We start from the raw sequence: 23088 nt of genomic DNA on the forward strand, positions 1-23088 counted from the left end.
CACACTATCAGGTTGGAATAACACAGTACACAAAATAACTGCACTGCATTTGCACTCTGTTCATCTCTCTGCATTTAGATATATTCATACTGATACTGTAAAATTGTACATCCACTGTATGTCATCTGTATACCAACTTATATATTTCCACACTATGAGAGAATAAAGGTGATTCTAAAATTGTGAAAATGATGATAACCCTAACACTAACCCTTTTAGTGTAAGAGCTGTTTGAAAAGCCCGCCTGAAATTTCTGCCTGCTTTGGTGGGATGGAGTTTTGGCCTGCCTGGTGACATCACCAGGCATACATTGGTTAATAGACCAATAAGAAAGAGTTCCAAAACTCTCTGACAATAACAGCTAGTTTTCAGTTTTCCCCTCCCCACTCCGACAGTCCTAGCAAAATTCTTGCTTGAGAAATTGCTCTTCGCTAAGAAGTAATTTTTATTTAAAAAATTTACATTTGAATTGAAAACAATCACAGTAAGGTACTTAGTAAGGTACACAGTAAGGTAATTGTTACCCAGAAATGATTTGATATTGCGATAAAAACAGCTGCATTGGACCTTTAATGTTGAGAGGAATTATTTTAAAATGATCATGAGATGTGGCCTTCCAAACGGTCTCTGTGCTATGCTCATGCTACTGGAAGTGCCTGAGGTATTTAAAAGGACCAAAGAGTTCCTGAATGTTTTATTTAACTTAACTGTAGGTAATATGTTGAGTGATATACATACACACACCTGAGGGTTGGGGCTCAAGCACTAACAGTATATTGATACAAACCACGCTCCTGTTTCTACAATTGCACTGAATTAACTGACCTCTGCTTGGGTATGTACTGTATGTATGCATAACCTTTTTCCTTATGTAAACAGGTATCATTAATAAAGATGTTTTATTTGAATATTTGGGCTCATGACATGATTCATTCACTTTGATTTGTCAGTTCAATCACACTAAACAACTTTCATATTCAATTAAACATTTTCCAAGTTTACATTGTCAGTCAAGTCAATACTATAATTTTCCTACTGTAAAGTGGGTTACATCATTTTCACTACTTTAGGCATTAAAACAGCTTCTTTTCATTTTGTTGATTGAATCAAATGCAGCGCTCGTCTTTTATCACTTTTCTATAATTTACAACAAAAAAACATGCTGAAAATCTCAAGAGTGTCTGAAAGGTATTAACACAATGGCCGTGTTCGAGAGCATCAAAACCGTGATGTATCATGGGTAAATTGTGAAAGGAATGTTCATTATTACAGACATCTACTACATAAAATGGAATATTGCATAGGGTGGCAGCCTATGGATCTGGCATAGGAGTGGTAGAGTTATTCAGCAGCTTTTGAAGTCTAAAAAGTCAGGTCAATTAGGGAGCTATTCAATCAAAACCACTAACCAGATCTCTGGGGACAGACTAAAATAAGGACACAGCAAAAAGGCACATTATAATTTACTTGGGTTTCTTTCCGTCTCACCCAAACACCGTTTCATTGATCATATCCAGCCAACTAAATGTTTCTCACAACATAAAAACAACAGACTAAATCTAAACAGAATCGTGGTAGGAAATTCAATCTATACATTTTGAAAACAGGGAATCCCCGATCTAGCTGCTACATAAAATCACAGAATGATTCACTAAGTGCAAAATAAACTCATTTGTTGAGCTGCATTTAAACAAATAATACATTTTTCTTTTTTAAATGTAGAAAACAATAAATGTGCCTTTGCATTGATCTGTGCAGAACTAAACTATTATTGACTACCATCTACAAACTGTGTGCGTGTGTGTGTGTGTTAGAGCTGAGCTGTGGTAGCGAGATGTAGCATCTCATGTAGGGAGGTAACCAGGTTCTGGAACAGTGTCTCTGCATCTGTCTCTGGACTGGACTTCCACGTCGTACAGGAAGCCACGATCCTGAAACAGGAAGTACAAGTCAGATACTGGACACTTGTAGAGGTTTTAAAAAATCTGTCCATCATAGAGAGGACGGAACAACACAGCTGCACTTTCTAACTACTACTATTAAACTTCACCCTTGACCTCCTTGACCCCACTAACTAGATGACACGGAAAACAGCTGGAATAGTAACTGTTATCTGACCCAGAATGCATTGTCCAGAGTCCAGGACCTAAAGCACCAACATTTATCTAGAGGTATCTACTCACAGAGGGATATCTAAACACCATCACTCTCCCTACAGTATTATGTCATCAAAGAGACAGGGGGAAGGGGAGGAAGGTCCCAAATCATTTTACATCCTCTAGTCTACATAAAATGTTGTTTATTTTAGTAATGTACTCATGTGTTATAGGTTGGAGCTAGGTGGTAATGTTGTGTGTGTGTTTACTGGTCAAACTGTGGATGATGTTGCGTGGGGTCAGTGTGTGTGTGTGTTAACTGGTCAAACTGTGGATGATGTTGCGTTGGGTCAGTGTGTGAGTGTGTTTACTGGTCAAACTATGGATGATGTTGCGTGGGGTCAGTGTGTGAGTGTGTTTACTGGTCAAACTATGGATGATGTTGCGTGGGGTCAGTGTGTGAGTGTGTTTACTGGTCAAACTATGGATGATGTTGCGTGGGGTCAGTGTGTGTGTGTTTACTGGTCAAACTGTGGATGATGTTGCGTTGGGTCAGTGTGTGAGTGTGTTTACTGGTCAAACTATGGATGATGTTGCGTGGGGTCAGTGTGTGAGTGTGTTTACTGGTCAAACTATGGATGATGTTGCGTGGGGTCAGTGTGTGTGTGTTTACTGGTCAAACTATGGATGATGTTGCGTTGGGTCAGTGTGTGAGTGTGTTTACTGGTCAAACTATGGATGATGTTGCGTTGGGTCAGTGTGTGAGTGTGTTTACTGGTCAAACTATGGATGATGTTGCGTGCGGTCAGTGTGTGTGTGTTAACTGGTCAAACTGTGGATGATGTTGCGTTGGGTCAGTGTGTGAGTGTGTTTACTGGTCAAACTATGGATGATGTTGCGTGCGGTCAGTGTGTGTGTGTTAACTGGTCAAACAATGGATGATGTTAATTGGGGTCAGTTTGTGTGTGTGTTTACTGGTCAAACTGTGGATTATGTTGCGTGGGGTCAGTGTGTGTGTGTGTGTGTGTGTGTGTGTGTGTGTGTGTGTGTGTGTGTGTGTGTGTGTGTGTGTGTGTGTGTGTGTTTACTGGTCAAACTGTGGATTATTTTGCATGGGGTCAGTCTGAGTGTGTTTGTGTGTGTGTTTACTAGTCAAACTGTGGATGATGTTGCGTGGGGTCAGAAGGTGTGTGTGTGTGTGTGTGTGTTTACTGGTCAAACGGTGGATGATGTTGCGTGGGGTCATTGTGTGTGTGTGTGTTTACTGGTCAAACTGTGGATGATGTTGCGTGGGGTCATTGTGTGTGTGTGTGTTTACTGGTCAAACTGTGGATGATGTTGCGTGGGGTCAGTGTGTGTGTGTGTGTGTGTGTGTGTGTGTGTGTGTGTGTGTGTGTGTGTGTGTGTGTGTGTGTGTGTGTGTGTGTGTGTGTGTGTGTGTGTGTGTGTTTACTGGTCAAACTGTGGATGATATTGTGTGTGTGTGTGTGTGTGTGTGTGTGTGTGTGTGTGTGTGTTAACTGGTCAAACTGTGGATGATGTTGCGTGGGGTCAGTGTGTGTGTGTGTGTGTGTGTGTGTGTGTGTTAACTGGTCAAACTGTGGATGATGTTGTGTGGGGTCAGTGTGTGTGTGTGTTAACTGGTCAAACTGTGGATGATGTTGCGTGGGATTAGTGTGTGGGTGTGTGTGTGTGGGTGTGTTAGCCTACCTGTCGTCTCCGATGCGGTAGAAGAACCCGTAGCCATGGTGCACCATGGGAGCAACCGCTCCCAGGACTGTGGTGTAGCCAACCAGACTGGTGGACAGGGTAAAGTTACCGCCCCCGCCACTGGAGAGAGAACACACACAAATGACACACACCATAAACACACACACACACACAAACACACACATAAACACACCTCTTGGAATACAGTGGATCAGTGAAAAGGTCTGGCACAGGAAGTCCCTCCTTCTTGGCGATCAGGTACAGGCCCAGGAGATGTCTGTCAAAACCTTTTCCGTTCTGTGCCTCAGCCATCAGTTTGTTGTGCTTGTTGAAGGCCAGCAGCAGGGCTTTCCTCTTAGCCTCAGCCTGGGAGACATACAGAAAGTCAGAGTGTAAATAGCCTGGTCGCCAGATTTACATGTATGGCATGACAATGTATGAAGAACTAATCGTTTACTGGACACATACACACTCTCACACTTACGCTGGCTGCAGGGAGGAGCATGGTATGGCACCAGTTCTTTGTCTCCAGGGTACAGGGCCTCATGGTCTCAGTCCTGCCGTGGTAGAACCTTCTGGTCATCGCTGTCTCATAGCAACTACCTAACCTGGGAGGGGGGATTATCATCAATCATCAGTTATGGAGAGAATATTGGAGGAAGGATGGATGAATTTGATGGATAGATGGATGGGCAGGTGGGTGGATGGATGAATGTTGGATAGATGGATGAATTGGATGGATAGTGGATGCAGGGCCGGCTCCAGGCATAAGAGACATAAGCCGTTGCTTAGGGCCTCAGGCCGCTAGGGCACCCTCAACCTCCCCCCAAATTATTATTATTTGAGAGTTAGAATAGTAGAATACACCAGTTGCAAGGTCAAAATGTGGTTCTGCACCAGCAATTTCTCTCTTGTTATGTCAGCTCTGGCAGTCATTCAATTCACCATGTCTTCTAACATTTTTAAAATTGGTAAGTTAGTCTAGCCAGCTATCTAAACTTGTAATCATGGCTGAACACTGACCAGGGTGCCTAGGGGCCCTGACCTCCAGGGGGCCCCTATTGATTTTGTTAGTCACTCACTCTATCATCAATAACATGGCATAAGTCACGGCAAAATGTGTAGATTTACAAGAAATTAGCTTTAAAACTGAAAATAATGTCTCTCCACCCCATGGCCTAGCTTAGGCCCCAACGAAATCTCGCTTAGAGCCCCAAAAAGGCTAGAGCCGGCCCTGGCTGGATGGATGGTGTTACCTCCCATGCTGTCTGTAATAAGCCAGTTGAAGGGCCAGTTGTATGAAGGTGTCTGGGTGGAGCTTCCTCTGTTTGATGGCTGCTTTCCCAAACGAGGTGAACGCATAACACACCACCTGCAAGTCCTGAGTCTGGAGACACACACACAGGTGTCTGTCAAATCAGATATCACTCAGATTAGAGTTGTGTGTGTGTTGGGGAGTGTAAGGGCCTGTGAGGGTGTGTTTGTGATCAACACATCACCTGCGATGGTCCAATCTGACCACCACGGGGAAGCAGAGTCATGAATGTGTATGTGTGTGTGTTTATGTGTGAACTCACAGTCTCAAAGTACTGTTGCTTGGCATGTGCAACGTCACTCCTGACTCTGTCATCCACAGTGAAGACCAACTCTTCAGGAAGAGGCATAGGCCGCACTGTCTCAGAGCCCTACACAGACACACACAATACAAATGATACTGTTGCTTACTCACAGTGAAATTAACCTGTTTATTACCTGATACATGGAAGCATAATAGAGAGCCACCTTATCCTGTTGTTCCATAGGTGTGAGCTACGGCGTAAAATCTTCTAAATAGAACCAGAGTGTAGTTTTATGCTTACGCCCAGGTTCCACTGAAATGAACAGGAGTGTCTCACACTCAGCAATACTTATGCTTCCGGTTTAGCAGGCCAGTACGGCACTTAGAATTAAGGACAAACAAGATATACAGTCACTGAAAATAAGTTCAATAGAAACGGTATTTACCTTCCACTTGCCGTCTGTAGCTTTGAGCTGCTGATCCACATAGTAACAGTGAGTTACCAGCACCATGGCATCGTAGGGGGCATGCTGCAACACACACCATCAATTACCATATATAGGAGCACACTCACAACAAAACATCATTACACTACTGCTAACAGAGGAGTATTGTTATTTCAAATCGTCTCTCTCTCTACAAAACAGTAACACACGTCACAGTTGGATCCGAAGGTTCCGTCAGCGAAGGAGATGGAGTTGTAGGACTTGTCTCCCCAGCGGATGGTGGGGTCTCCTGTCAGTGCTTCCCGGGTCACCTGGGGGCAAAGACCAAAGGTCAGATTATACCATACTAAGGATGGTATGGATGCCTGTGGTGTGTGTGTGTGTGTGTGTGTGTGTGTGTGTGTGTGTGTGTGTGTGTGTGTGTGTGTGTGTGTGTGTGTGTGTACGTACCGGTGTGTAGTTCTCTGCAGTAGCGTAGGGTTTAGCATCGTCCAGTGAGATCACAAACAGACTGCTCTGGATGGTCTCTAAGATGGTCTTATTGGCTGGATCTATACCTATCAGATACTCCCTGGCCTACAGACACAGAGAGAGCGAGAGAGAGAGAGAGAAAGGTTTAGGGCATGGTGATGTCCATTCTATACAGCCAACTTCACACACACCTTAGCCCAGCGTGTCCTCTCCTCTGAGGTGAGAGCGGCGACACCATCTCCCGCTGGCTCCTCCTCACAACACTGCTTCACATGGGTCAGCTGCCTACACACACACACACAAAGGCACATAAATACATGCAAATATATGCAGATGCACACAAATATACCTAAATATCCACCGGCCAGAATACCTGAGCAGCTCTGGAGGGGTAAGAATGTGTCCGTCACACACTGCATCAAACGAGAAGAAACGCCCCTTACACATCACCACCACATGGGAGGGGCATGGACCCTCGCTCTCTACAACACACACAGAAAAAACATCAATACATACAGTACCAGTCAAAAGTTTGGACACACCTACTCATTCCAGGGTTTTTCTTTATTTTTTACAATTTTCGACATTGTAGAAAACTATGAAATAACACATATGGAATCATGCAGTAACCAAAAAAGTGTTAAACAAATCAACCTATATTTTATATTTGAGATTCTTCAAAGTAGCCAATCCTTGCCTTGATGGCCGCGTTGCACACTCTTGGCATTCTCTCAACCAGCTTCACCTGGAATGCTTATCCTGTCACGCCCTGAACGTAGATTGCTTTGTATGTTTCTATTTTTAGTTTGGTCAGGGTGTGATGTGGGTGGGTATTCTATGTCTGGGTATTCGATGTTGTAGGTCTAGGTTTTCTGTTTCTGTGTGTTTGGCCTGGTGTGGTTCCCAATCAGAGGCAGCTGTCTATCGTTGTCTCTGATTGGGAGCCATATTTAGGTAGCCTGTTTTCCCACTTTTGTTTGTGGGTGGTTGTTTCCTGTTTAGTGTTTTGTTTCACCTTTCAGGACTGTTCGTTTGTCGTTTTTGTTGTTTGTCAAGTGTTTTCGTATTTTATTAAAAAAAATATGACCACTTACCACGCTGCACCTTGGTCCTCCTCTCCTTCCTCCAACGAGAATCATTACATATCTAACCGTTTTTAAGGAGTTCCCACATATGCTGAGCACTTGTTGGCTGCTTTTCCTTCACTCTGCGGTCCAACGGATCCCAAACCATCTCAATTGGGTTAGGTCGGGTGATTGTGGAGGCCAGGTCATCTGATGCAGCACTCCATCACTCTCCTTAGTCAAATAGCCCTTATTTCGGGTCATTGTCCTTTTGAAAAACAAATTATAGTCAAACCAGATGGGATGGCGTATCAATGCAGAATGCTGTGGTAGCCATGCTGGTTAAGTGTGCCTTGAATTCTAAATAAATAATTGAGTGTCACCAGCAAAGCACAATCACACCTCCTCTTCCATGCTTTACGGTGGGACCAACACATGCAGAGATCATCTGTTCACCTACTCCGCGTCTCACAAAGACACGGAGCTTGGAACCAAAAATCTCAAATCTGGACTCATTAGACCAAAGGACAGATTTCCACCAGCTTTATGTCCATTGCTTGTGTTTCTTGGCCCAAGCAAGTCTCTTATTATTATTGGTGTCCTTTAGTAGTGGTTTCTTTGCAGCAATTCGAGCATGAAGGCCTGATTCAGACGGTCTCCTCTGAACAGTTGATGTTGAGATGTGTCTGTTACTTGAACTCTCTGAAGCACTTATTTGGGCTGCATTTTCTGAGGCTGGTAACTCTAATGAACTTATCCTCTGCAACAGAGGTAACTCTGGGTCTTCATTTCCTGTGGCGGTCCTCATGAGCCAGTTTCATCATAGCGCTTGATGGTTTTTGTGACTGCACTTGAAGAAACGTTCAACGTTCTTGAAATATAACCTCCCGGGTGGCGCAGTGGTCTAGGGCACTGCATCGCAGTGCTAGCTGCGCCACCAGAGTCTCTGGGTTCGCGCCCAGGCTGGGCTGGGTTCGCGCCCAGGCTCTGTCGCAGCCGGCCGCAACCGGGTGGTCTGTGGGGCGACGCACAATTGGCATAGCGTCGTCCGGGTTAGGGAGGGTTTGGCCAGTAGGGATATCCTTGTCTCAGTATGTAAAATGTAATGAAAATGTAAAAAATGTAATAAGATGTATGCACTCTACTGTAAGTCGCTCTGGATAAGAGCGTCTGCTAAATGACTAAAATGTAAATGTAAAATTCCAGATTGACTGACCTTCATGTCTTAAAGTAATCAGTACACACATCCACACACACATGGAAAACACACACACACACACCTAAATAAATAACACAGAGTACTACACACAAAAACACAAACATCATATTGCATGGCGGTGTCGGGGGGTCACCTACCTGTCTTAAAGTAGTTGATGATGGTATCCTTGGTGACTCCAGGAACTTTACATGTACAGAACAGCATTCTGAACTGGTCCATATCCAACACCACATTACCAGCTTTATGAGGGTCCAGCCTCTCCCTGTCGGGGACCACACAGTCAGAGAGTGTGTACTGAACGTGGGTAGGGATACACAAGGTACACACCGTCCAACTAAATGCTTAGTTGCAGGTTCCTTCTCGACAATGAAACAATAAGAAATAAAATATAATAATATGAACATAAAGTAACTGGCTCAGTAGAATATAATAAATACAGTGGGGCAAAAACGTATTTAGTCAGCCACCAATTGTGCAAGTTCTCCCACTTAAAAAGATGAGAGAGGCCTGTAATTTTCATCATAGGTACACTTCAACTATGACAGACAAAATGAGAGAAAAAAATCCAGAAAATCACATTGTAGGATTTTTTATGAATTTATTTGCAAATTATGGTGGAAAATAAGTATTTGGTCAATAACAAAAGTTTATCTCAATACTTTGTTATATACCCTTTGTTGGCAATGACAGAGGTCAAACGTTTTCTGTAAGTCTTCACAAGGTTTTCACACACTGTTGCTGGTATTTTGGCCCATTCCTCCATGCAGATCTCCTCTAGAGCAGTGATGTTTTGGGGCTGTTGCTGGGCAACACGGACTTTCAACTCCCTCCAAAGATTTTCTATGGGGTTGAGATCTGGAGACTGGCTAGGCCACTCCAGGACCTTGAAATGCTTCTTACGAAGCCACTCCTTCGTTGCCCGGGCTGTGTGTTTGGGATCATTGTCATGCTGAAAGACCCAGCCACGTTTCATATTCAATGCCCTTGCTGATGGAAGGAGGTTTTCACTCAAAATCTCACAATACATGGCCCCATTCATTCTGTCCTTTACACGGATCAGTCGTCCTGGTCCCTTTGCAGAAAAACAGCCCCAAAGCATGATGTTTCCACCCCCATGCTTCACAGTAGGTATGGTGTTCTTTGGATGCAACTCAGCATTCTTTGTCCTCCAAACACGACGAGTTGAGTTTTTACCAAAAAGTTATATTTTGGTTTCATCTGACCATATGACATTCTCCCAATCTTCTTCTGGATCATCCAAATGCTCTCTAGCAAACTTCAGACGGGCCTGGACATGTACTGGCTTAAGCAGGGGGACACGTCTGGCACTGCAGGATTTGAGTCCCTGGCGGCGTAGTGTGTTACTGATGGTAGGCTTTGTTACTTTGGTCCCAGCTCTCTGCAGGTCATTCACTAGGTCCCCCCGTGTGGTTCTGGGATTTTTGCTCACCGTTCTTGTGATCATTTTGACCCTACGGGGTGAGATCTTGCGTGGAGCCCCAGATCGAGGGAGATTATCAGTGGTCTTGTATGTCTTCCATTTCCTAATAATTGCTCCCACAGTTGATTTCTTCAAACCAAGCTGCTTACCTATTGCAGATTCAGTCTTCCCAGCCTGGTGCAGGTCTACAATTTTGTTTCTGGTGTCCTTTGACAGCTCTTTGGTCTTGGCCATAGTGGAGTTTGGAGTGTGACTGTTTGAGGTTGTGGACAGGTGTCTTTTATACTGATAACAAGTTCAAACAGGTGCCATTAATACAGGTAACGAGTGGAGGACAGAGGAGCCTCTTAAAGAAGAAGTTACAGGTCTGTGAGAGCCAGACATCTTGCTTGTTTGTAGGTGACCAAATACTTATTTTCCACCATAATTTGCAAATAAATTCATAAAAAATCCTACAATGTGATTTTCTGGATTTTTTTCTCTCATTTTGTCTGTCATAGTTGAAGTGTACCTATGATGAAAATTACAGGCCTCTCTCATCTTTTTAAGTGGGAGAACTTGCGCAATTGGTGGCTGACTAAATACTTTTTTGCCCCACTGTATTTGAAACAACTATAATACAGGAAGGCACAATTTATAGTTCAATATAAACACGTGTTTTGGGGAAGGGGGGGATTGGAGGGCAAGTGTTTAAATTGTGCATTATTTAGCAATCGTAGCAGTAGTTGTGATGCGTGTGTAACCTTAATATATATACACGGAGTGTACAAAACATTAGGAACACCTTCCTAATATTGAGTTGCACGCCCTTTTGCCCTCAGAACAGCCTCAATTCGTTGAAGCATGGACTCTACAAGGTGTCGAAAGCGTTCCACAGGGATGCTGGCCTATGTTGACTCCCCGTTCAAAAGGCACTTCAATATTTGATCTAACCTGTCATTCAACCTCTGAATGACACACATACATCCATGTCTCAATTATCTCAAGGTTAAAAATCCTTCTTTAACCTGTCTCCTCCCCTTCATATACACTGATTGAAGTGGAATTAACAAGTGACATCAATAAGTGATTATAGCTTTCACCTGGATTCACCTGGTCAGTCTATGTCATGGCAAAAACGTGTTTTGTACACTCAATGTGAGTATCTTACGTGCGAAGCAGGTCCCAGTACTGTAGAGTGTGCCACATGCTAATGCTGGTCCTCTGTAGCTGTACTCCCTCTGTAGGGGGCCAGCAGTGCTCTAGGTAGGGTGCAGGCCCTCCGAAGTTCACATTCAACTGGGAGGGATAACGTAATTCCAGATAGGCTGCATTCAACCACCACTCCTCCAACTGCAGGAAAACACACACACACACAGAATAAAACATGAAACACTGCAGGGAGACACCATAATGACTGCAGTATTTAAAACACTCAAAGATTCCCTTTTGTAGTTGTTCAGGGTGGAGCATGGTGTGTGACCAGAACCAGTTCCCACAGGTTCTAGCTGTGCAGTGTGTTGTGTGTGTGTGTTGAGTGTAGAGGTCGACCGATTAATCGGAATGACCGATTAATTAGGGCCGATTTCAAGTTTTCATAATAATCGGTAAATCGGCATTTTTGGATACCGATTATGGCAGATTACATTGCACTCCACGAGGAGACTCCGTGGCAGGCTGACTACCTGTTATGCGAGTGCAGCAAGGAGCCAAGGTAAGATGCTAGCTAGCATTAAACTTATCTTATAAAAAACAATCAATCTTAACATAATCACTAGTTAACTACACGTGGTTGATGATATTACTAGTTTATCTAGCTTGTTATGCGTTGCATATAATCGATGCGGTGCCTGTTAATTTATCATTGAATCACAGCCTACTTCGCCAAACAGGTGATTTAACAAGCGCATTCACGAAAAAAGCACTGTCGTTGTGCCAATGTGTACCTAACCATAAACATCAACGCCTTTCTTAAAATCAATACACAAGTATATATTTTTAAACCTGCATATTTAGTTAATATTGCCTGCTAACATGCATTTTTTTTTAACTAGGGAAATTGTGTCCCTTCTCTTGAGTTCTGTGCAACAGAGTCAGGGTATACGCAGCAGTTTGGGCAACCTGGCTTGTTGCGAACTGTGTGAAGACCATTTCTTCCTAACAAAGACAGCCAACTTCGCCAAACGGGGGATGATTTAACAAAAGCGCATTCGCGAAAAAAGCACAATCGTTGCATGAATGTACCTAACCATAAACATCAATGCCTTTCTTAAAATCAATACACAGAAGTATATTTTTTTAAACCTGCATATTTAGATAAAATAAATTAATGTTAGCAGGCAATATTAACTAGGGAAATTGTGTCACTTCTCTTGCGTTCATTGCACACAGAGTCAGGGTATATGCAGCAGTTTGGGCCGCATGGCTCGTTGCGAACTAATTTGCCAGAATTTTACATAATTATGACATAACATTTAAGGTTGTGCAATGTAACAGCAATATTTAGACTTATGGATGCCACCCGTTAGATAAAATACGGAATGGTTCCGTATATCACTGAAAGAATAAACGTTTTGTTTTCGAAATGATAGTTTTCGGAATTTACCATATTAATGACCCAAGGCTCGAATTTCTGTGTGTTATTATATTATAATTAAGTCTATGATTTGATAGCGCAGTCTGACTGAGCGGTAGTAGGCAGCAGCAGGCTCGTAAGCATTCATTCAAACAGCACTTTCCTGCGCTTCCCTGCAGCTCTTCGCAATGCTTCAAGCATTGCGCTGTTTATGACTTCAAGCCTATCAACTCCCGAGATTAAGCTGGCAATACTAAAGTACCTATTAGAACATCCAATAGTCAATAGGTATATGAAATACAAATGGTATAGAGAGAAATAGTCCTACAATAACTACAACCTAAAACTTCTTACCTGGGAATATTGAAGACTCATGTTAAAAGGAACCACCAGCTTTCATATGTTCTCATGTTCTGAGCAAGGAACTTAAACGTTAGCTTTTTTACATGGCACATATTTCACTTTTTCTTTCCTCTCCAACACTTAGTTTTTGCATTATTTAAACCAAATTGAACATGTTTCATTATTTATTTGAGACTAAATTGATTTTATTGATGTATTATATTAAGTTAAAATAAAAGTGTTCATTGTTCATTCAGTATTGTTGTAATTGTCATTATTACAAATATATATATAAAAACCGGCCGATTAATCGGTATCAGCATTTTTTGGTCCTCCAATAATCGGTATCGGCATTGAAAAATCATAATCGGTCGACCTCTAGTTGAGTGTGTGTACCCAGTTCCTGCGTGTCCTGGCTCTCTGCAGTAGTTTTTGGTGCAGGTCTTTGCCGATGCCCTCTCCAAACCTCTTCACTATGGCTGCAGTCACCTGGTACTCCTCCTCTGTAGCAAACGGCCGCACTGGAAAATACACACAGACATTTCAGTAACTAGACACATTTTTGTCCAGGGTCCATGCTAACTGCGCTTCTCTATCACACATGCAGCTGACATCTCACCTGCATCCAGGTAGTTGGCAAGGCTCCCCTCTAGAGACGGTACAGGGAGAGGAGGCAGGCTATGCTGGTACTGGAACGTCCGCTCAGTGGGGAACTCTGACACCTGGTTGGTCATGTCACCTACAGCACCAAAACACCTGGTTAGCCATGTTGTCACCTACAATACCAAAACACCTGGTTAGCCATGTTGTCACCTACAATACCAAAAAACCTGGTTAGCCATGTTGTCACCTACAATACCAAAACACCTGGTTAGCCATGTTGTCACCTACAATACCAAAACACCTGGTTAGCCATGTTGTCACCTACAATACCAAAACACCTGATTAGCCATGTTGTCACCTACAATACCAAAACACCTGGTTAGCCATGTTGTCACCTACAATACCAAAACACCTGATTAGCCATGTTGTCACCTACAATACCAAAACACCTGGTTAGCCATGTTGCCACCTACACCACCCAAAAACCTGGTTAGCCATGTTGTCACCTACAATACCAAAACACCCGTAAAAGGAATTTCCAGGTGAACAAAACAGAAGAGCAGTCGCAGATTAAGACAATTTCAAATCAATCCTGTTTATTACAAGTTGCAACAGGGAGACACCACCCAGCATTGAAGCAGAGAAAATGTCTAACTGGCCTCTTGGAGACAGTCCGTTAATGTCCTAATCAGACAGCACCAAATGTTCTGGAAACAGCAGCCTGAGAGGCTTGTAGGAAGTCAAAACAAAAAGGCAACGACTTTGTCAGCTGCTACTGAATCACAGTGTCCACAGGATGTCATCAATACCATACAACAGTGAAATATCAGCGTGTCCTCCAGTCTGGCATTATGCACTATCGACAAATATGAGAATAATCCATCTTTTTTTATGTTTTATTTTAATTTAACCTTTATTTAACTAGGCAAGTCAATTAAGAACAAATTATTATTTACAATGACGGCCTACCAAAAGGCAAAAGGCCTCCTGCGGGGACCGGGGATAAAACAATTAAAATAATAATAATTCAGCATCATGTCTATTGACCATCAACCCGCACCTTGAATGTCACAAAACAGAAAATCCAATATGCTAACCATTGTGTAGATTACTCTAAACTAAATATTAACTTCAGTCATCTTAGATTTCCCCATTACAAGCACCAAAACACATGGTTAGTCATGTTGTCATCTACAGCACCAAGACACCTGGTTAGCCATGTTGTCCCCTACAGCACCAAAACACCTGGTTAGCCATGTTGTCAAAAACACCACCAAAACACCTGGTTAGCCATGTTGTCCCCTACAGCACCAAAACACCTAGTTAGCCATGTTGTCCCTTATAGCACCCAAAAACCTGGTTAGCCATGTTGTCACCTACACCACCCAAAAACCTGGTTAGCCATGTTGTCACCTACACCACCAAAACACCTGGTTAGCCATGTTGTCACCTACACCACCAAAACACTTGGTTAGCCATGTTGTCACCTACATTAACAAAACACCTGGTTAGCTATAGGCCCACTGTCCCCTAGCCTGTTAGACTCTAGGAATCAAAGTGTGGACTAGACAATCCTCCACTTTCGTCTAACTTTTAGATTACATTTAAAAAAATCTTGGATCTTGGACCATGCTAACTGTACGGGAGAGTGGGGTAAGTTGAGACATTTTTGAAGGGAAATATAGTATTCTTTCAAAAAATATATATTTCAGGATGTTGTGTATCCCTGGAAATAATCAGAATTAATGTAAACCGTTTTGAAAACATAGCTTGTCACACAAAAAGTGGTCTCTTAGCACCACATACCATGGGGTAAGTTGAGCTGCAGGACAGGGTGAATTAAAGCGCCATCACATTTCTGTACTGAATGAAATAATACCACTACCTTTTAAAACCATGTCTATCTTTATTTTCTAAACACATATTTTTTTCTTTTTTGGGGCTTTTAATCACTTTAAGCACATTTTTAAGCTGCAAAATGTACCTTTTTGGGCAACCTAACCAAATTCAATGTGAGTTTTGTCATTCTCATTCAAAGCAAGTCTAAGAAGCAGTAGATATGTTCTATGTGGGCAATTTCTATGCTTCCCATTCTTAAGTTTGATTTTAGCGTCTTTTACTTTCGGTTTTGTACACCAGCTTCAAACAGCTGAAAATACAATATTTTTGGTTATTGAAAATATTTCACAGTGGTTTAGATGGTACATTGATTCTCTATACCCCTCACACTCAACTCTGGACCTCGAAGCCAGTTCCACTGCACTGTCAAGTTGACTGGATGTGCGTGCTTTGGGTGGTGGACCACTCTTGATACAGACGGGAAACTGTTGAGCGTTAAAAACCCAGCAGCGTTGCAGGTCTTTTTTGTATATTTCTTTCTTTGACACTCTTTTTCGATATTGTCTCAAAGCTGCAACTTTCCAACAGGCTCGGGAGAGGCGGAGGTGGAGTCATGCATTCTCCAAAACATCACCTGCCTAACATCACTCCTTAACCAATGTGTCGGAGGAAACACTGTTCAACTGGCGACCGGTGTCGGCCCGCAGACACCCGGCCCACCACAAGGAGTCGCTAGAGCGCGATGAGACAAGTAAAGCCCCACCGGCCAAACCCTCCCCTAACCCAGATGACGCTGGGCCAATTGTGCACCGTCCTATGGGACTCCCGGCCACGGCCGGTTGTGGCACAGCCCAGGAATGAACCCGGGTCTGTAGTAACGCCTCAGACCGCTGCGCCACTCGGGAAGCCCTAGTGTTGCAGTTCTTGACACACAGGTGCGCCTGGCATCTACTACCATACCCCATTCAAAGGCCATTAAATATTTTGTCTTGTCAAGTCACCCTTGCAATAACGCATTGCGTTATGCCTGAATTAAAAATATATATTTTTTGCTCAACTTGCCATTCGCTCAATTTACTCCAAGGTAAACATTTACTATATTAGCCCACACAGCTACAAGGATGCACTTTCATGCTAGGTTTCAGACCTCATACTGAAGCTTATAGGGTCCCCAACTGAGGCAGCAGCTACTCTTCCTGGAGTACAAACACATTAAGGCACTTACTATTACGCGGACCCAAGAGCAGACGAGGACGAGGAGACTGGGATAATGTAACCAAGGTATTTATTCAAAAACAGGGGGAAGATGGGGTGCAGGCCAGGGAAAGCTCGGGCGGGTTGCAGGGTGCTGAGGCTGGAGCGAGGGGAGTTGTGGCTGGGTAAGCAGGTCTGGAGAGGAATCCAAGGAAGCAGTAGAGTGGGGGGGGTCCAGGACAGGGTAGCAGGACTGACGAGATGTGGGACTGGAGACAGGGACCAGAGTCAGAGCCGACAGAACTGTAGCGGAGAGGAAAACATCATCAGGCAAAGGAAAACAGGCACAACACAAAAACAGGATCTATGCAGGAACAAACGGCTAAAAACGCAGACCGACTGAGCAGAGGCTACGATCTGGCAGCGTGGAAGTGGCAGGGCTGAGTATTTGTAAAGGTCTTGATTATGGAACAGGTTGCAGCTGGTGGGGATCTGCTCTGCCTCCAGCACTCCTGTCTCTACCCACATAATCACACACACACACACACACACACACACACACACACACACACACACACACACACACACACACACACACACACACACACACACACACACACACACACACACACACACAGAGAGAGAAAGAGAGCACTGGGGGAGTTCTGGCAGGTTAGGGAGATACAGGATGAGCAGTAGAGGGCGTAGCAGGCACAGAAGTAACAGTACGCCCCCCCCCCCCCCCCCCCTCTACGGGCGCCAACTGGTGCCCAACCAGCCTTATCTGGGTGTGAGGTATAGAAAGCACGTAAGACGTAATCAAACGATTTTATATATATTTGTAATAATGACAATTACAACAATACTGAATGAACACTTTTAATTTAATATAATACATAAATAAAATCTATTTAGTCTCAAATAAATAATGAAACGTTCAATTTGGTTGAAATAATGCAAAAACACAGTGTTGGAGAAGAAAGCAAAAGTGCAATATGTGTCATGTAAAAAAGCTAACGTTTAAGTTCCTTGCTCAGAACATGAGAACATGTGAAAGCTGGTGGTTCCTTTTAACATGAGTCTTCAATATTCCCAGGTAAGAAGTTTTAGGTTGTAGTTACTTTTGTAGGCACTTTAGTATTGCCAGCCTAATCTCGGGAGTTGATAGGCTTGAAGTCATAAACAGCGCTGCTAAGAGCTGCTGGCAAATGCAGTAAAGTGCTGTTTGAATGCTTACATGCCTGCTGCTGCCTACCACCGCTCAGTCAGACTGCTCTATCAAATAGCAAATCATAGACTTAATTATAATATAATAAACACACAGAAATACGAGCCTTAGGTCATTAATATGGTCAAATCCGGAAACTATTATTTCGAAAACAAAACATTTATCCTTTCAGTGAAATACGGAACCGTATTTCTGTTATATTGCTGTTACATTGCACAACCTTCAATGTTATGTCATAATTATGTAAAATTCTGTCAAGTTAATTACGGTCTTTGTTAGGAAGAAATGGTCTGAGCCAGGCGGCCCAAACTGCTGCATATACCCTGAGTCTGCTTGCACTGAACGCAAGAGAAGTGACACAATTTTCCTAGTTAATATTTCCTGCTAACATTAATTTATTTTAACTAAATATGCAGGTTTAAAAAACATATACTTGTGTATTGATTTTAATTAAGGCATTGATGTTTATGGTTAGGTACATTGGTGCAACGATTGTGCTTTTTTCGCGAATGCGCTTTTGTTAAATCATCACCCGTTTGGTGAAGTAGGCTGTGATTCGATGATAAATTAACAGGCATCGCATTGATTATATGCAACGCAGGACAAGATAGTTAAACTAGTAATATCATCAACCATGTGTAGTAACTAGTGACTTTGTTAAGATTGATTGCTTTTTATAAGATATGTTTAATACTAGCTAGTAACTTACCTTGGCTCCTTGCTGCACTCGCGTAACAGGTGATCAGCTTGCCACGCAGTCTCCTCGTGCTGATTACCGATTGTTATGAAAACTTGAAATCGGTCCTAATTAATCGGCCATGCCTGTTTACAATCCTGGGTTACTCCAAGCAGTTTAGTCACCTCAATTTCCTCATTATTCATTACAATATTTAGTTGAGGTTTAGGGTTAAGTGAATAATTTGTCCCAAATACAATTTTTAGTTTTTGAAATATTTAGGACTAACTTATTCCTTGCCACCCATTCTGAAACTAACTGCAGCTCTTTGTTAAGTGTTGCAGTCATTTCAGTCACTGTAGTAGCTGACATGTATAAGGGTAAGGGAAAGGGGGATACCTAGTCAGTTACACAACTGAATGCACACAACTGAAATGTGTCTTCCGCATTTAACCCAACCCTTCTGAATCTGAGAGGCGCAAGGGGCTGCCTTAAATCAACATCCACATCTTCGGCACCCGGGGAACAGTGGGTTAACTGCTTTGCTCAGGGGCAGAACGGCAGATTTTTACCTTGTCAGCTCGGGGATTCAATCCAGCAACCTTCCGGTTACTGGCCCAACGCTCTAACCACTAGGCTATCTGCCATAGTGTTCAGTCATCCGCATACATAGACACACTGGCATGTCGTTCGTAAAGATTGAAAAAAGTAAGGGGCCTAGACAGCTGCCTTGGAGAATCCCTGATTCTACCTGGATTATGTTGGAGAGGACTACACTCTCGGTGTTCGGTTATCCACATTACAGCAGGGAGTGTAAAGCCATAACACATACGTTTTTCCAGAAGCAGACTCTGATCGATAACGTCAAAAACCGCACTAAAGTCAAGACAAAACAGTCCCCACAAACTTTTTATCATAAATGTATCACAGCCAATCACCAGTCATGTGTGCAAGTGCTGTGCTTCCCAATAAGCATGCTGAAAGTCTGTTGTCAATTTGTTTACTGCAAAATAGCCTTGTATCTAGTCAAACACTGTAAAAAAGCCTGTCCCTTTAAGAACTCAGTGATGACATCATAGCTATCACAAGCTGGCAGAGTGTTTAGTTCATTACCAAGTGCTGCTGGCAACCTACTGCTGTGAACACAAATCTCAGTTTTGGACATTATTTTCTTTCTGGACAATTTATTCAACACTGTGCGTGAAAACCAAAACTGTAAGTAATGTATATGTTTTCCCCTTGTTTTACTGACGAAGTTGTCAATAGTTAAATAATATTTTGTAATTATTACAGCATTATGTGTCTCGTTTTTATGCTAGCTATCTAACATTCTAAGCTACATTTTCACCTGTCATTGTTAGCTGGTTAGTCTGATGTTGCTAGCCACTTGTATTTTCGTTTCAGTCATTAGTTTAGTATAACAGATGAGAGCTGTATATCATGTTTGTTATTGCTAAATGAATGTACATTATCTTAGTACTGATGCCATTGTATTCATGTTTATTATTTCCAGATCACATCTTGTATGGATAAATGGACAGTTAATTGGATAATACCTGCTGAGTGACATAGCACAGAATTGCAAACATTGTTAATCTCCAATCAACATTAAAGAACCCTAAACTGAGGAACTGTCTTTCTCACTGTTTCTCTAATAAGAGTACAATCTCCATAACACTAACCTACTCAATCAATGTATACATTCCAGAGGCATCAACCTCTAATTCGAAAACAAAAAAATCTCCAAAAGTGTACCAAGGGTTGGTAACAGGCTGATTGGTCGGCTATTTGAGCCAGTAAAGGGGGCTTTAGTATTCTTGGGAAGCAGAATGACTTTTGCTTCCCTCCAAGCTTGAGGGCACAAACTTTCCAGTAGGCTTAGATTGAAGATATGACAAATAGGAGTGGCAATATCATCCGCTATTATCCTTAGTAATTTTCAATCCAAGTTGTCAGAACCCGGTGGCTTGTCGTTGTTGATAGACAACAATAATTTGTTCCTCTTCCACATTCGCTTTGTGGAATTCAAAATTACAATGCTTGTCTGCGTTTGTTGTTGGCATGTCATGCCTAAGTTTGCTAATATTTCCAATGAAAAAAAATATTAAAGTAGTTGGCAATATCAGAGGGTTCATCTGATTCAATGAATGATGGAGCTGAGTTTGCATTTTTATAGAACAATCTTTAAATTATTTACTTTGATTTAGATACAAGCATCATGAAACCTCCCAAAAAATGTATGACTTGATGAAATTCCAGTTTTATGGACCTAACGTTAACTTCCTTACAACTTTTTCCATATTTGGTCAAATTATAAATGTTGTTTATGGTTTCCTAGAAACAAGGGTGGCTCAACCTACCCCTTTGGCTCAATGTACCCCAATCTCCCCTACTACAGTACAGTCATTATCTACAAAGATAGTTGTAGAATTTGTAGCTGGGCAATTCCATTGTAACGGAATTACTCTGAGACTCAGGTTTTTAACTTTAAAATGTTTGCCAAACAAAAACCATTGATTTCAAAGTTTAACAAACCATACAACCAAATCGGAGTATCAGAGTAATTCCACATAAACATGAAAATTGCCCAGCTAGCTAGACTCGCAGGCCAGATAAAAAATTTATTATTCGAGATCTAATTCCATCTTTGCCGAGGCGGCGCAGCCTTGTACCAATCGCATTAATAAGCACGTTTATAGCACAATTGCTCAGCAATTGATTACCATATACATTCTGGCTACATAACCATGTGATGAAACATAGCTAGCAAGTCAGTTCTACTTACTGCAGAAACAAGTGCACTAGCTAGCTATAAAATAGTTGGCCCCTATTGTCGTTTTGTTGTTTTCACGGCTCGAATGTAGGTCAGTTTCAGTTTGCAGTCCGATCGAAGCAGCTTAATCCCACAAACATAACAAGCAAACTCACCTTAGTATTTAGCGATATTCTGAAAGTTGTTTTCGCTCGTCCATTCAAAATAAAAATTATGTTGCGGCTATTTTCTAGACTAGACTGTAGAGGAAGGCGCTTGCGGTAGTTTCGTGTTGTTGCGTCGCTCGTGGTGTATGCGGCGCTTCTCATCACCTTTCACCCAGTAAATGTTCATCACCTTTCACCCAGTAAATGGTCATGGCTAGAAGGGATACAGCTTTTGTCAAAGGTGTATTTATTTTGGCATTTTAGCTAACTCTGACCTTTTTCCAAATCTTAACCTAATTATCCTAACGTGCTGCGTTAATTATCCTAACATGCTGTGTAAATTCTCCTAACCTGCTACGAAAAGTCAAATTTGACAAAAGCTGTATCCCATCTAGTCAACCCTAGTTATCGGACTGCCAACACCCGGAAGAGTGGAGTGGTGATATTATTACACGTGACTTGGCTTTATTCATTCTTCATGGATATCTATTGTGAGACTACTAAAACACTCCTCTTAAAATAGTTGTTTGATCTTTACACGAGGCCAGATGTGCATGCATTCTTGTACGGTTGCACTTTTAGATGGTGCATTGTCAGCATTAGATCCTGGTGCATTACCTGCCATTACAGTGTATATGAAACATCACACAAACTGTGATCAGTGATGATCACGGCGCCATACAGATTACAGAAACAGCATCATTTTAAGGCTGCGTTACACATTTAATGCGCAATGGGTTGTACCATAACTGTGTATTAGTACAAAAATTAAAAATAAATAAATATTATATCTCAAAACAAGCACATAAAGGCTTCCTAATTCATAAAGGTCACGTTAACTGACTGATATTATCTCATAGAATACAACATATTAGATCTCCTAAGCCAACATTTCTGTGTATATCCCAAAACCTAATTCTTTCCCTATTAGAAATGGCCAACAAAGCAAAGACAGAAAATGCTAACTAATTTCTGTTTTTGAGGACTACAAGCTGGCTAGCTCTATATGCAACTGGATTTCCAGCAAAGTTGCTCATTGGTTGTTGAAAATAACATAAATATTTTCCATGAAAACATTTGAAGCCTTGAAAATAGAATTTTAATTATAAAGTCTAAAACAAACATTTAGCTGTTAGCTAGGCAAGTTGAGATATTTTAAAGCTTAATGTAACGATCGTCGTCATATTCCTCCTCCTCGGATGAGGAGGAGCATGGATCAGACCAACACGCAGCGGGTTGTGAATACATAATGATTTATTAAAGCAAACGACGAAACACGAAAACAAACACTTGGAAGGATTACAAAATAACAAAACAACGTAGACTGACCTGAACATGCAAACTACATATAACGAAGCACGCATGAACAGGAAAGAACGAACGAACGAGACGAGACAGTACCGTGTGGTGCAATAAACACAGACACAGCGACAATCACCCACAAACAAACAGTGTGAAAACACCTACCTTAATATGACTCTCAATCAGAGGAAATGAAAACCACCTGCCTCTAATTGAGAGCCATATCAGGTCACCCTAAACAAACATAGAAACACATAACATAGACTACCCACCCAAACTCACGCCCTGACCGTCAAACACATACAAAATAACAGAAAACCGGTCAGGAACGTGACACTTAAAGCCAGACTGAGTAAGTCTCATTTACATAATTTGTGATTATGAAGTGAGTTCGTAAATACATTTTGACTATCTACACTGATTTTT

At 42.1% G+C, this 23088-nt stretch overlaps 1 protein-coding gene across 5 annotated transcripts; it reads right to left on the reverse strand.

The window, feature by feature from the left end:
• Positions 1–882: 882 nt before the first annotated feature.
• LOC120031181 (peroxisomal carnitine O-octanoyltransferase-like) lies at positions 883–21540 on the reverse strand. 5 transcript variants are annotated; one of them, XM_038976805.1, is made up of 18 exons: positions 21370–21484; positions 16934–17055; positions 16569–16840; positions 13521–13640; positions 13298–13422; positions 11156–11337; positions 8702–8826; positions 6655–6763; positions 6473–6566; positions 6261–6386; positions 6020–6121; positions 5811–5894; positions 5384–5491; positions 5063–5193; positions 4291–4414; positions 4000–4172; positions 3807–3926; positions 883–1931 (listed from the first exon to the last, which is right to left on the reverse strand). In XM_038976805.1, exons 4-18 carry the CDS (start codon positions 13633–13635, stop codon positions 1811–1813), a joined length of 1839 nt encoding a protein of 612 aa, XP_038832733.1. In that variant the 5' UTR covers positions 13636–13640; positions 16569–16840; positions 16934–17055; positions 21370–21484; the 3' UTR covers positions 883–1810. The 5 variants fall into 5 exon arrangements, with proteins under 5 accessions (XP_038832733.1, XP_038832732.1, XP_038832734.1 ...); XM_038976804.1 differs by lacking the exon at positions 16934–17055 and having other exon boundaries at positions 21370–21485; XM_038976806.1 differs by lacking the exons at positions 16569–16840; positions 16934–17055 and having other exon boundaries at positions 21370–21480.
• Between the last annotated feature and the right edge of the window lie 1548 nt (positions 21541–23088).

This window comes from Salvelinus namaycush, chromosome 37, assembly GCF_016432855.1.
Source record: "Salvelinus namaycush isolate Seneca chromosome 37, SaNama_1.0, whole genome shotgun sequence".
In the NCBI taxonomy this organism is placed as follows: Eukaryota; Metazoa; Chordata; class Actinopteri; order Salmoniformes; family Salmonidae; genus Salvelinus; species Salvelinus namaycush.